The sequence below is a fragment of the Pyrus communis genome, chromosome 1 (genome assembly GCF_963583255.1).
Source record: "Pyrus communis chromosome 1, drPyrComm1.1, whole genome shotgun sequence".
Classification (NCBI taxonomy): domain Eukaryota; kingdom Viridiplantae; phylum Streptophyta; class Magnoliopsida; order Rosales; family Rosaceae; genus Pyrus; species Pyrus communis.
Window position 1 is genome coordinate 3,100,444 of NC_084803.1, and position 13,616 is coordinate 3,114,059.

General features: G+C 37.7%; 1 protein-coding gene and 1 pseudogene across 1 annotated transcript; both read right to left on the bottom strand.

The window, feature by feature from the left end:
• Positions 1-1,157: 1,157 nt before the first annotated feature.
• On the bottom strand, positions 1,158-2,773 carry LOC137728835 (protein BIG GRAIN 1-like A). Its single transcript, XM_068467614.1, has one exon. The coding sequence runs from the start codon at positions 2,532-2,534 to the stop codon at positions 1,164-1,166; it is 1,371 nt and encodes a 456-aa protein (XP_068323715.1). The 5' UTR covers positions 2,535-2,773; the 3' UTR covers positions 1,158-1,163.
• A 6,932-nt stretch (positions 2,774-9,705) lies between these two features.
• LOC137739703 (omega-amidase, chloroplastic-like) lies at positions 9,706-13,612 on the bottom strand (annotated as a pseudogene).
• Between the last annotated feature and the right edge of the window lie 4 nt (positions 13,613-13,616).

Genomic DNA, 13,616 nt, shown 5'->3' on the forward strand with positions numbered 1-13,616 from the left:
GTATTATGTAACCACAGTTCACGTACGTGTTTAGTTAGGAAAGTGAAAAAGAACAGTTGGAAATTTGAAGAGATGGAGAATCCATGAACCCAAAGACCCGAGTAGGGGATGATGAGATGGGGATGCTAACGCAACGTTCAAGTAACAAGGATGCCAAATTCCCCAAAATCCAAAATATATTTACAAAAATCCAATTCCAGAGAAAGAGAGAAAGAAGAAGCAAAAGCAAATGCTTTAGGACTCACTTTCTCTATTCCCATGGGTGAAGATCTGCCTTTGCCTTTGCCATCACACCCCCATCTTTTTTCTTCATAAATTTCATCTCATTTCATCATAAATGTTCTTCCCGCGATCACTTAGTGATTGAATAATATATGACAATTAGGTTAGATATCAATTGTAGAGAATATATGTACGTAATTTTACTATTTTAAACCCAACTATTGATGTCAAATTCAACGGTGAATAACTATGTATCATTGATCACCAGATGACCAAGAGAGCAGAACTATTCATTTCATATCATTTCTCAGTTTCTTGCTTTGGTCGCTTGCTTGTGATCAGCATCATAGAATCTTTTCAATTTTCTCTTGCTCTTTTTCTTTCTTCCACCACCTTTTTTTCCCGTTCCTATCAAGCTCTCTGTCAGTCTCCATCTGAGTGTTTGATCATGATCCATAAGGTAACGAATCCCCATTCCCACCTCTCTTTCTTTTCAGAAAAATCAAACTCTCTGTTCCCTCACTTTTTCTCTTTTTTACATCCCCCAGATTGCCACCTTCTTAATCTTTCAAGCTTTCTTTTTCCCAACACAAAAACAAATAAGGTGCAAGAGGCACCACTCATTAAAATTTGCCAAGTCGTATTAGAATCTATCGTTTAGAAGTGGGTTAGGTCAGTTAGTAAAGACAATGTGTTTGCCTTTTTTTTACTCGAGGTCAATCATCTACCCCATAAATTAGAGTTACTTAGAATATCGTCTAGTCCTGTTTCATGAAGAGTCACGTTTTTGTTTCCCCTCGTAAAACCAATTCGATTAATTAGTAAAACAAAGAGAGAAAACCAAGAACAAATCTAGTTCTATACTTGTATTTGCTGTAATGAAACTTGGAAGAGATAAAAAATAAAAAATAAATTAAAAAAAAAAACCCCTACATTGTTAACTACATTATTAAGCCATTAGCAATGGCGCGATTTGTACGAACGTGTGTGGTTTCGTACACCGGAAGCTCTTCAAGGTACCTTTCTTTCCCGATCACCGAAAGGTGATCAAGCTCGAAAAGATCCGAACTCGAACAACTAGCAGCATCATCGTCATCACCTTCATCACCGTCACGACATTCTCTGCTCACTAATTCATTCCTTACTTGGTTCCGACGGCAGTCTCTCAAAATCTCTCTGGCCGCTTCCTCAACTCTTCTGCTTTTCTCCAACACTTGAAGCTTAAGCTCCTCCTCGGCTTTTCTCGCTGGCGATCGACCAATTTTCCATGCGGTCGGAACAGTGACCGGCATTAGGGTTTTATCCTCCCCTTCGTACAAGCATTTGTGTCCACAAGGCCTGCAATCTTCGTCAACGATCACACTCACCGGGCAGAAATGAACCGATCTTTTAACCCCATTGCGCAGTTTTTCTCTCGTAGATGGTGAGTTCTTACTCAAACATGATCTCGAAAACGAAGAGGCTGAAGAACATGTCGAGTCTTGCCATGATTTCAGTTTCCTCTCCGCAACCGCTTCCTCATACCCTCCAATTGATGAAGTGCTCTTTGTTTTCTTGGTCTGCCCTGCAGTGAAGATAGAATTGAGGAAATTCGCAACGCGGCCGCCTGGCGAAAGCGGCTGTTTCACCTTCTTTAGGTTGCTGTAAATCTTCAATGCCCTCGATTTCGACTTAATTATACCTTCATCGAGCTTCGGAGTCGGATCCGATGCACAACTGTAGTGATAGTCATCGAACATGTGCACTTCTCTCTGTTCATAAAACAGAGTTCTGTGTTTTCTCTCTGTTTTTTCCTCTGATTTCACCGACCGGGTGGAAACGCTGGTGCGAACCGGCTTCGGCCGTGGTGGTGCGAAACACGAGGACCTCGACTTAGACCCGAACATGGACTCCGCATCCGAGGAGGAGAACCCACCGGAGCTCGAGTCAGAGGAGCTAGAGGTGGAGCTGAAAAACATAGCATCGAGATCACGTTGGTGATCACGGTCTAATTTTCGGTCCAAATCACCCAAATGCTGTCTTCTTTGACCACCAACCTTCTGGCCGACCTTCATCTCCATCCATTTCTCGATCAAACAAGCTCGGCGGAGGCTGCCCATCTCTTCTTCTTCCACTACTCTGCCGCTTTTCGCCCCGCTTTTGCTCTGCTTCTTCGGCATTGTTTCGTTGTAAAACATCGAGTCCTCGCGGTTCTTCGGTGATCCCTCGTCAATCGAACGGTAAATTTTGTCGAGAAGAGAGGATGAGAAAGAAGGATTTTTCTTTTCGTGCCTGTATCTGTCTTCCCTCAGCTTATTTTCCCACCTTGACATTTTTGTTTGTTGAGAAATAGGCTAGAAAAATGTATAATTTGAGGTTTTTAGCTACAGAAGTGTAGCTTTTGTGACTTTTTTGTGTTGGCTGAGAGAGAATCAAAAGCTGCAGTGGAATTGAAAATAAGGTAGAGAGAGGATGGACAATGTTTGAGCTGAGCGACCTAATTGGTAATTCGACGACTCAATCTGAGAGAGAGAGAGAGAGAGAGAGAGAGAGAGAGAGAGAGGCAATGAGAGCGAAGTGGCACGCCTTGGAGATGGAGTGAGGAACAGGGGAAGAGAGACGAGGGGTATATAAAGCTCTACACGCGCGTGCATGTCCACCCCAACTGGAGCCAATGCCAGATTGGCATCGGATGACGTGGCTTGAAATTTGCCTTTTGATGTGACTAAATTACCCCTTCCTTTGACTAGGAAATGGCGGTCTGACCCTTTGATGGCTCAACCTTCCAGTTATAATTTGAAGCCGTTGATCGTGTTTGGAGGAGGACAAGCTGACAAAGCGTTTGTAAACGACAATTGCTGTAAACCCTAGTAATAAATGGCGGGCCCACGTCTTGTTGTGAGGTAAAGATTTTTATTTTTTACATTTTTTCTAAGAAAAACTAACAAAAAGTAAAAAAAAAAAAATTTAGTTTTAATGAAAAATGATAAATAAATGTGTAATGAATAATACCAAAAAAAGATAAAAATATGATTTTTCGTTAAAAATAAATAATACTGAAAGTGTTTCGTTAAAACTTCATTTTTTCTAAAATGAGGTAAAATTTTTGTTCGTAGGTAATATGTGGATTGATGCAAATCTTTTATTAATAATATAATTATATTTTTACACTAAGAACTAAAAAGGATGAGAATTTAAAGTACAACAGGGAGAGTCGAATTAAAAACTATTACTTATAAGTAAAGAGAAATGTTTTTAATTTATAATATTAGTGTGGCATTTCGTTTTCTCATCCCTATGTTTTTAAATAAATAAATAAAAGTTAAAACGCTTTTTTGAAGCTCGGGCCTACAAGGGCAGATGATTGGAAATATTTTTTTTTTTTTTTTAAGTATCAAGTATTTAAACGATACTTTATATGTCATAATACAAGTGTAGAAAAAGATATATTTTTTTATGTCTTTCTTATTTTAGGACACATGAAGTACATGTTTCGAAATCAGACATTGAAATTCCTCTAGGTGATTGAGAGTGAATAAATAAGCTAAGTTAATTGAATTATTTAATTGAAATGTATGATAAAGTTTCTCTTTGCACAATACATTAAAAATATAGTGTGACACAATGGGAAAAAACTAACACAATACACTTTTAGGGGAAGTGTAGTGCCCGTGATGTAAAAATGTCTCTCACACATACGTGAGTGCATGCAAAGAGACTAGTTTAATTGAAACAAGGACAATTTAAATTTTTATTATTGTGATCATGTTTGGTAGATGAATATAATCCAATATTTTTGTTGGTAATATTCCATTTAAAACTATTAATTTCATCAGCGGTTGAGATAGTAGTCAAGTTTTGGAATTTCGTGGGAATGTTTTATAAAAAGGTTTTTTTTATATTAATTATATTAAAAAAAAAAGAAAAAAAAAACAGGAAGGTGTACGGTATATATTTTAGGTTTCGGATTGAGCTGGCATAATTGATTAATTTTTAGGTAGCAGTCACGATATACCAATAAGATGAAAGGGAGATAATTCAATTACAAAATATGATCTTTCCTTTTTCTTTTTCTTTTTTAAATTTGTTTGCACCTTTTATTTTGGTGGTTTTGTTTCTTTTTAAAATACTTAATTTAGTCATTGAATTATTTTATCTATTATCTTTTTGGTGGAAGTTCAAGTTATTTTCAAAGGTAGGTGTGACATTTTTTGAAAAAAAGCAATGTCGATAATTTATTGATTCGAGAAACATGATTGCAACACGATTATCACACAGTGCCAACTGAGTACATCTTTTTCAATGACCAAACTCTTAATCTGAAAAGAATAAGCGCACAACAAATAAGCGTGATTAATCTCCTATATAGCAAGTACAATGACCAAAAAACATTCAAACGATTGGGATAACATTTTTTCTAGTCGTGTTTTTATGGATTCTTTTTAATCTAAACAAAGGTACTAACAAAACCCATAAACCATTATATTACACTGTTTAGGTAGAACCAAAATGTTAATTAAATTGCTTACCATATATGGTACTTTAAATTATATAACCGTCAACGTTTGCAAGTAGAGAGAGGTTAATAAGAAAACAAAGAGAAACAGATGGATTTACCAACAAAAGATGCTTGTGGAAATAACTAAAGAATTACAGAATTTTTTTTTTTTTCTTCAAGTGATTCTTATAAGAGTTGAGGGGCCCCATTTTGGTTTTTTTATTTAATTATGATATTTTGAATTTGAAAGAGGTAAAGCTCTATTACCGGAAATAAAATGTAATCATGGAAATTAGCCTTTAACCGCGCGGTTGATTTGTTGAAGGAGCCTGTGGCCTGTAAAATTGGCCTTTAAACTTAATCATGGAAATTCAATCGGGGAGCTTCTAATCACGGTGAAAACGGCTCTCTGGAGGAGCCTTAATGAAGTTCAAAAACTCAACGTGTTGACTTTTACTGAAACTTCAAACTGATTCCATTTCATGAGGTTACGTTGTCATCGTGTTACTAATTTATATGTTATAGGATGGGTGAATGATTCATATTTTATGCACCTATAATATTAAAGATTGACCGAAATAGAAGGTATAGAAAAACACACGTTTATATATGTGTTATAACTTATAAAGTGAGTTGAGCGTGACATGATGGGTCGATGGTCACACTAAAAAATTACTGATATTGGAATTGGAAGACACTTGAGTGCATTTAATTGATTAAACCCTACCCAGAACCATTGACAATGATCAATAGCAAATAACCATGTCCACATTAATTATATGAACTAGGCGATCAAGAGTACGACTTATATTTGTTCCTTCCTAGTTGATAAAACAAACAAAACCATTAATTAAGATGAAAAGGATGGCTTTGGACTTACATATCAAGATCCAACAAACCCCGCCAATTATATTACATGGGAACCAATGATCTGCCTCCGAAACCCTAGCCAGAATCACATGTTTTAGCCATTTTTGTTTGTTCCTGTTCATCCATCCAAAGACATATGCCATGATGCCTGCAACATCCATGGCCCTTTATGCACCCTAACCGTATGATATAAAGTGGTGTGACACAGAAAGGCCTTTGATTTGGTCTCTTAATCGGATTTCAAGCAGTATCCCAGTCATTTGGGTTAGTGTTTATAATAAGATACATGTAAGGTGGCTTCCACCCAACAATTAGATAATGATCTTATGTACTTTCACGATCTGATTGTCATGGATCTTCTAAAGATTATATATCTATACTGAAAATGTTTTTGGAAACAATTTTTAGTAAAAATGCAAATGAAATCTTAAAAAGTGCTTCATACAAGAAGCATATAACTTGTGTTTCATGCTTCTTGCAAGAAGCACTTTGCTTTTAGAATCTAGATTTTTTTTTCGCTAAAAGCGCTTTCAGTCATTTTAAAAGCACTTCTAAATGAGTCTTTATAGTATAGGGTGGGAGATTTGGGCTAAGATACAGTATGTCATCTGTAATAATTTATAAATTGAACTTGTCATCTACAGATGTCGAACTTAAGACTTCTCACTTATAAGAAAATAAATAATACTAGATAATAATGCAAAATGATATAGAGATCAAATACGTAGGCCCTATAATTGAAGCTTTGGTCAAACGACTCGAACCAATGCATTAAGCTGAGAAAAATATACATATATAAAATCAAATCTGAAATCCTTTCCCAGATTATAATTAGAATTCAAGATAATATTCAATCGATCTAAGGAGTCCCGCCCACCTAATCAGGTCAGTTGAGTTATAAACCTGACACTAAAGTTCACATTTTTTATTTTAATATCCATCTGTTCATCAAGTATTTCATATAAAAAACTAGTTTAGATTAAAGATAAAATCGGAAGTTATGCAATTAAATCTTCTTGAAATTATTCAAAATATAATCGTTGGACATATAGGTGAATAATTCAAATTAATTAACATTCTCAATGGTTCATGTGGATTTGGTTGTGAATGCGGATGCAATTTATTAAATAATACGCGGTATGTATCACATATAATGTAATTAATAGTCTTGAGTAATATTTTATTGTCAAATTTACGTTGCGTACTACGCATTAGGGCAAAAGTTTACCCAGAATAGAGTCCCAAATTTGCTGTTTTACAACATGAACGCAGCAACCAAACAGTATGTTTTGTTTGCAAGCATGTTGGGCACCTAGAAAAAGATTTGTCATTCATTTGTTTTCACCTTCTTCTGATCTTGTTTTACTGTTTCTTTTCCTTATTTAGGAGGGGGAGCAAAACGCAGCGTTAAAATCAGGGCAGTACGGACTGTGATACCATTGGTGGGGCCACTGAAGTTCCAGTTTTCCAACGCAGATTTACACGGTCACGAATAATGGACGGTCAGATTTGAGCATCACGCGTAACTCGTGTGGACCTGATCCTACTCATTGGGTGTGTGTGGGGACCATGTAATTGCTCTCGCTCTGTCCAGTACGACACGCTCTTCTACACGTGCGAACACGGGGCACTTTGTCCTTGGCTTTCTTCACACGCATACGTCATGCACGCTGGTGTAGTGAAATTTATTTGACCCAAGCCATTGTCCTCGCCACGTGTCTAGGCTCTTGAGTCTATCTTTGATGGGTGCCACTCTCAAATGCTTTGGGACAAACCATTGTCTGTATTCTTATTATGAAACGATGAAGTTATTGAACCTGTTGAACCCAGGTTGAGTACGCAGGATTCACATTGGTGGAGCCAACAACATGCTTTGGGGGACACAACATTGTGCCATCGACAGAACCCATCAGATCCCTACTTTTCAGAATAGGAAGCATTTGAGCCAACCATAGTGGGTAGTTGGTTCTATCGAGTTTGATTTTCACGACAATGGAGAAGGGCTGGAAGGTGTAGTTTTGGGGGTTGGGGTTAATGGAGGGGACATTATTTTTAGCCATGGAAGGTTGATGGAAAAGATGACAGGCGAGAGGATCTTGTCGTCAGACAAAAACAGCTCTAGAAACCATGTAAAACTTAAGAACTCAGGTTTTTTCAAGATGATTACATACCCATTTAACTATGGGATGCTTGTATTTATACTTGCTTCATGATTACATCAAAGGGTTTGAAGGCCCTATTTACAAGGAGATTCGAAATTCAAATAATTCAAATAAAAAAAGCAACAGTCGACACATATTTGAAAATTACATCCTATAAACAAGGAAGCCTAATAAGATAGAACTCCAAAGAGATAGAACTCCAAACAGAACTAAACTCCTCAAAGCATGCTGGAGTCCTCAAAGCACGGTGAGTGAAATTGCATTTTGACTTCGTCTAACAGATACTAGACTGGACGTAGATAAACATTTTACCCTAATCTCTGGTTCGTCGTTTGGTGACTAGGATTGAATTGCATCGGGGTTACTTTGGTTTGGAAAAGATAGCGTTAAGTATTAATTAGGTGTACATTACAAGTTTAAGTAATGATGAGATTGTGGATACACATTTGTTTTAAGAGTTTGTTTCCTTGCAGATTGAAAATAATAAAGTAGTCGTGCATGTGTGTATGAGCTAATATTGGTTGTTAATAAACTATGAATTAGGCATGCACCGGTGGTTTAGATCAGCTCGTGCGTGCGCAACTCAGCCAAGCTAGCACCTAACATATTGATACGTTTGTTATCAACTGTAGTAAAAAAAGAGTATCAGGGCTAGCTATATAGTACACACAGGAGGTGACAGGCAGGTAATGCAGCTTCTGAATCCAGCTTTTGTCTGCTGTGAGCCTGCGACAATAGAGCAATTGCAAGCGTAATATACAAGTTGCCAGTAAGCATTATTAGGGTTTTGGGACCCAAACATGCATCTTTGGAGACGTAGAACCACGTGAGAAAGCATGGGCACATCCCTCATAATACCTCATGTTTGTAGGGTAAATGAACAGTGTTATGACAACCTTGATTTTAATTTCGATGTGGGCAAGAATATATATATATATATATATATATATATATATATATGTGTGTGTGTGTGTGTGTGTCCATCTCTGGTCGTTGTAGGATCGATGAGATACCCTTTATCGATCTAGTCAGATGTGCTAAATCTAACATCAATCCAAAAGTAAGGAGTGAAGTGTTTTGTGTTCGTCTAGGTACGTAGGCAATTGTCGAAGTCGATCGTTGAAGTTTTATTTCAGTGCGAATTATTATCTAATGGGAGGAGAGTTCAATAAGTTTTGATTGAGTTTATCAATCTCTAAGAGTGAACCGTCGATTTAACGCTACAATAATAATACAATTAATCTTACATTGTAGGGTTATGCCTTTGTATTGAAACGCGTTGCAGATCAATTGTGGTTACATATGGATACAAAAGCACTTCTCGTATTTAAGTGCACTTACACTTCACGAGTTCGATTCGCTCCACTCAATATTATCGATTGCTTGAAAGTGCTTCCATGAAAAAGGACGAAGCGACTTTATTATTAATTTGGACAAGTATGGGTGAGATAATTTGGGTAAATTGGAAGTAGCTTTATCCCGATCACGCCAAACATGCACTGATATTGTGAAAGAGATGTGCAGCAGTTGAGGGGAGATCCCGAAGAGGAAGTGAATAATGAACAGAGGGAGAAACTTTGCTCTTTATTTTTTCTCCCTTCCCAACAAAGCTTGCAGTGGCAGCATATTTTACTGTCCTTGCTGCTGCCTGGGGTTTCGTTTTGTCTTCCTCTCCGAGTTTCCTGACCAGCCAAGTTTCTTTATCTCTTTCTCTATTCTCCCTCAGATTTATGTCTGGCTGAGGAGAGAGAGAGTGGATGAGTGATGACTAGGGCTGATGCAGTACCCACGTGCTCTTTGTATAGCCTGGCTGTTTTCTAGGACTTTAGATGAATCGGGGACGTAGGAAGGATGACAAATGTTCCAAACCAATTATACAACCTCACATGAAAAAATTAAAACACATGTTGACACGGTGTAGGATTTAGTACACCATTACTTTGATGTATCTATTTCGTATAAAGATGTGTTTGAGACTACTTCTGTAACAGTTAAAAGTGATTTGTCAACCAACACTTTTATATTGCTTGGTAAAAAGTGTGATTGAGCGCAAACTAAGGATGGATCTACTAACCCCTTGCTATAAGGTTTTTTATTAGACAAATTTCTAGTAAAGATCCAAATACTTTTTAAAGAGGCATTTAACAGTTGCTTCTCTAAAACGTACTTTTAAGTTTCTCGCTGAAAGGAAGCTACAAGCGTTTTTAGCCCTTCCAATAGTTAAAGCAACCACAAATAATAAACACTCCGAATGTTTTACAAAAAGTACTTGAACTCTTAACAAAAATTATAACGTGTTTCCAATAAAAACGCTTTACATCAGAACCCTCATCGGCATAAATATTTCCTACAAAAGAAATCAAAGGAGTCGCTTTCCTGGGGTCTCCATTTTCACGTGCGGAGTTGAACACCTCATTCCCCTCCATTTTCATGGCCCTATTGTTTTTTATGGCCTTTTGTAAATTGTCCCTGGCCATTCAATTCCAGGGCCCAATACTTTTGTACAGGTCCTACAGTCCTCCTGCTTCCAATATTCTCACCGGACATCCCAATTTACAATGTCGCTGAAGGTCACAACTCTCCTGCCCTTCAACCAAACACAAAGAAAACAACAGCTTAAAGCCTTCAACCTGAAAATTCTTCTCTGCCGGTTTGACGGATGGCAGAAAGAATAAACCATTTTTATACAGTAAATGCTATAGTATAATTGCGAGAAGGGACGGTACTTCATCGTTCTTTACAATGTTGGAAGAAATCCGTCGGACCAACATTGGACATAGAGCGAATCGGCCTTGTAGTACTAAGCATTAAGCCCACAGACATGTTCATGAGTTTTCCAACTCTGGTTCTCAACTCCTCAAATATCTTGGAGAAGGATTATAGCCTTATCAAACTGAGATTTCATAAGCTCCGTTCTGGTTCAAGTTTACATCGTGCGTTGTTAAGAGTTCGCTTCCCCTTGTTACTAGATACAGACACAATAATTCGAGTTTTCGATTAATAGTCACAAGCTCTCATTATTTCTACTAAGAAATGCAATTTGTCTTTGACACTTTCCTTCCTTGAGGCACAAAACGAATCTTCTACCCGTCCGTAATCATTGAGAATTTAACCTCTCAACATCTACCAACTGGTAAAGATCGCCTCGTCTTTGCTTCAGTAAGGGGAGGTTTGTCCTGAATAATTCAAAACAAACTTATTTTAACTACTTTAACTGTAAAGTAACGAAGACTATCCTCACCGGTATTCTATAAACATTCTTGCATAAGAAAAAGAAGACTATAGGTTGGAAACACATCACCTTCTAAGCTCAATAATTGAATAATCAATCTCTGCTATGATTATTGCCTCTTCATGTTCCGTCGTCACCAGTACTTCTCCAAACTACCACATTTAGTTTTTTCAGTCAGATTCATAAAAAGATTCACCTACAAATAACTTGGCATCCAAAAAACTTAAACAAGGACGAAAATGCAGACCCAGACACTTGTTCTATTACTAAAAAGTAGAAAGGTGTAAGTAAGCATGCATCATGAAGCTAAAAATACAATGTAGTATGGATGAAATTTCCAGTGTATGGCTCTAGCGAAGATCAAATGTAAGCATGCATCATAAAGCTAAAAGTACGTATCCACTTACTGGTCCAACAAGGGTGGAGTGGCCCCATGCCACATAACCGGCTCCAGCATCTCGAGCAGGGGAACAAGTTGCTACATATAGCTGACAACCCACAGAAAATCACCCATGGGAAATCGTTAGAGTTAATATGGAGCATCAAGGCATAATCGTCATAAAGTAGTGACTTGACTGTGGTTCTTGTTATGTATCTATCACGAAGTTCTGTTTCTGTCATTGTACTAACTCCAAGTTTATTAGCAAACGTAAACCGTGATATGCATCTCATATAGGACATATGTTACCGCACCTGGTTATCTGTAGCCCTGCACAAGATATATAGCAAGGCGAATCTCATTGAGAATGACTACATAAAAAACTACAACTGATTTAACATATCACAGATAAATTATTCTAAAGGAATATGAATTAGGGAATATGTAACTAATACCTTGCCCTCTGCAATAGTTCCCAGTGCAATGGTCCAGTAGTCATGTTAAAAGCCCCAGGATAGCATATCAAGTGAGCACCTTATGTAAACAACTTATTACTGTTATCATTCGGTATTTCCAACATCAGAAGTCCTTCACTAGGAAAGGATTAAACAAAGGAGAAATAATTCCATTTCCTTTTTAATAAAAAGCAGATTAGTTGAACTGCAAAGAAGAATCCAGTGGCAGATTTCATGACTTTGAATTTATTAAATCTCAAAGGTTTAGGTGTGCTGACTACCTAAAGAAAAGCCCCTAATTTTATTAGTTTAGCAACGCCCAGAAAGTGGAAACTAATTTCACTTCCATGGAAAGAAAAAGAAACGGCTAACCTCTTGCTCCATAAATCATTGCTATTTCCTCAAAATTAATGTCATAACAGATACCTATGCCAATACGCCCAACTTCTGCAAAACCCGATTGATGGTTACTATCCCATCAAAAATGAGTGAAAGAAGTTCTTCCACCAAAGGAATAAGTGTTTGTATAAAAGACGAACCAATGAACAAAACTACTGCAAAGAATGAATAAAACCTGTATCCACAATGGTAGGAGTCTGCCCTGCTGTGAGTCTTTGATTCAGTGAAGGTAATCTTCCCCGGGATGTCAATATCAAATAGCTGCATCTGTGACCATATGCCATGTTCTTTGTTACTAAAACAGTCAGTAAGAAACAAAGACCAAGACACATAATTTCCCTTGAAAAGTGCTCATTATATGTTCAAAACATCAAGTCTCTTCTAAAATGGAAAGAGCAATTTTTCCTATAGACATATAACCACACAGAATCAATTTCGTACATAACAAGAATTGAACTTGATATTACAAGTGCCGCCTTCTTGTAAAGCTTAGAGCATTACCTTCCTGTGTTTAGCTAACAGCTTTCCATTGGTGCCAAAGACACAGGAAGTATTGTAAAACTGATCCCCAGAACGCTCCACTATAGATCCACCAACAATGGTGATCTTAAGACGTTGAGCAACTTCAGACAGCATGGCTGTTGAAGGAGATGCATCGCCACCCGCATCAATGTCCTCGGCATAAACAGGAAAACTGTCATTTGAATACGGACCATTCCAAATTTCCTGAGACACAAAGCATCAAACACAACTTAAAGCCAAAAAATCTCAACATTTATTAAAAGTTGACTTTATTAGCCATCTGGTCTTATACAACATAAAATTGTTCTGATAGTCTCCTCCCAGTTACAAACCCAACAAGGCACCAACCTTTCAGTTACTTACACTATTCTTATGGGCATCTAAAACTCGATCAGCTGAAAATTACAGTTTCCAAATTTCCGAAAAACAAACAGAATGAGTAAAACTCACAGGGAGAAGAACAAGTTGGGCACCCTTTGCAGCGGCGTCCTCGATGGCTTTCCGAGAATGGGCAATATTCCTCTCCTTATCCGGCGTCACCGACAATTGGCACAGCGCAATCTTGAACTGCACAAAAATCCCAATTCAAATTCAACCTCAAAACTCTAAAAATTCACAACAAAATGACCAGATACAGACAGAGATTAAAGAAACAGCTTGCCTTGGTGACGGGAGGAGTGGGCAGGGGAAGAGCAGGCGGGACCCTGGCTTCTTCGGGCTTGTAAGCCGACGCCATCACCGACAAGAAATTTGCAGAGCGGGTCCGGGACTTGCGCTGCGACCGATGTTGATGTTGGTGGTGATGGCTTTGGATGGTGCGATTGGAGAGAGGTAAGTCGGCGGAGGAGAGAGACCGATGCAAAATTTTGAATTCAAGATCTAAAACTTCCTTCTCCCA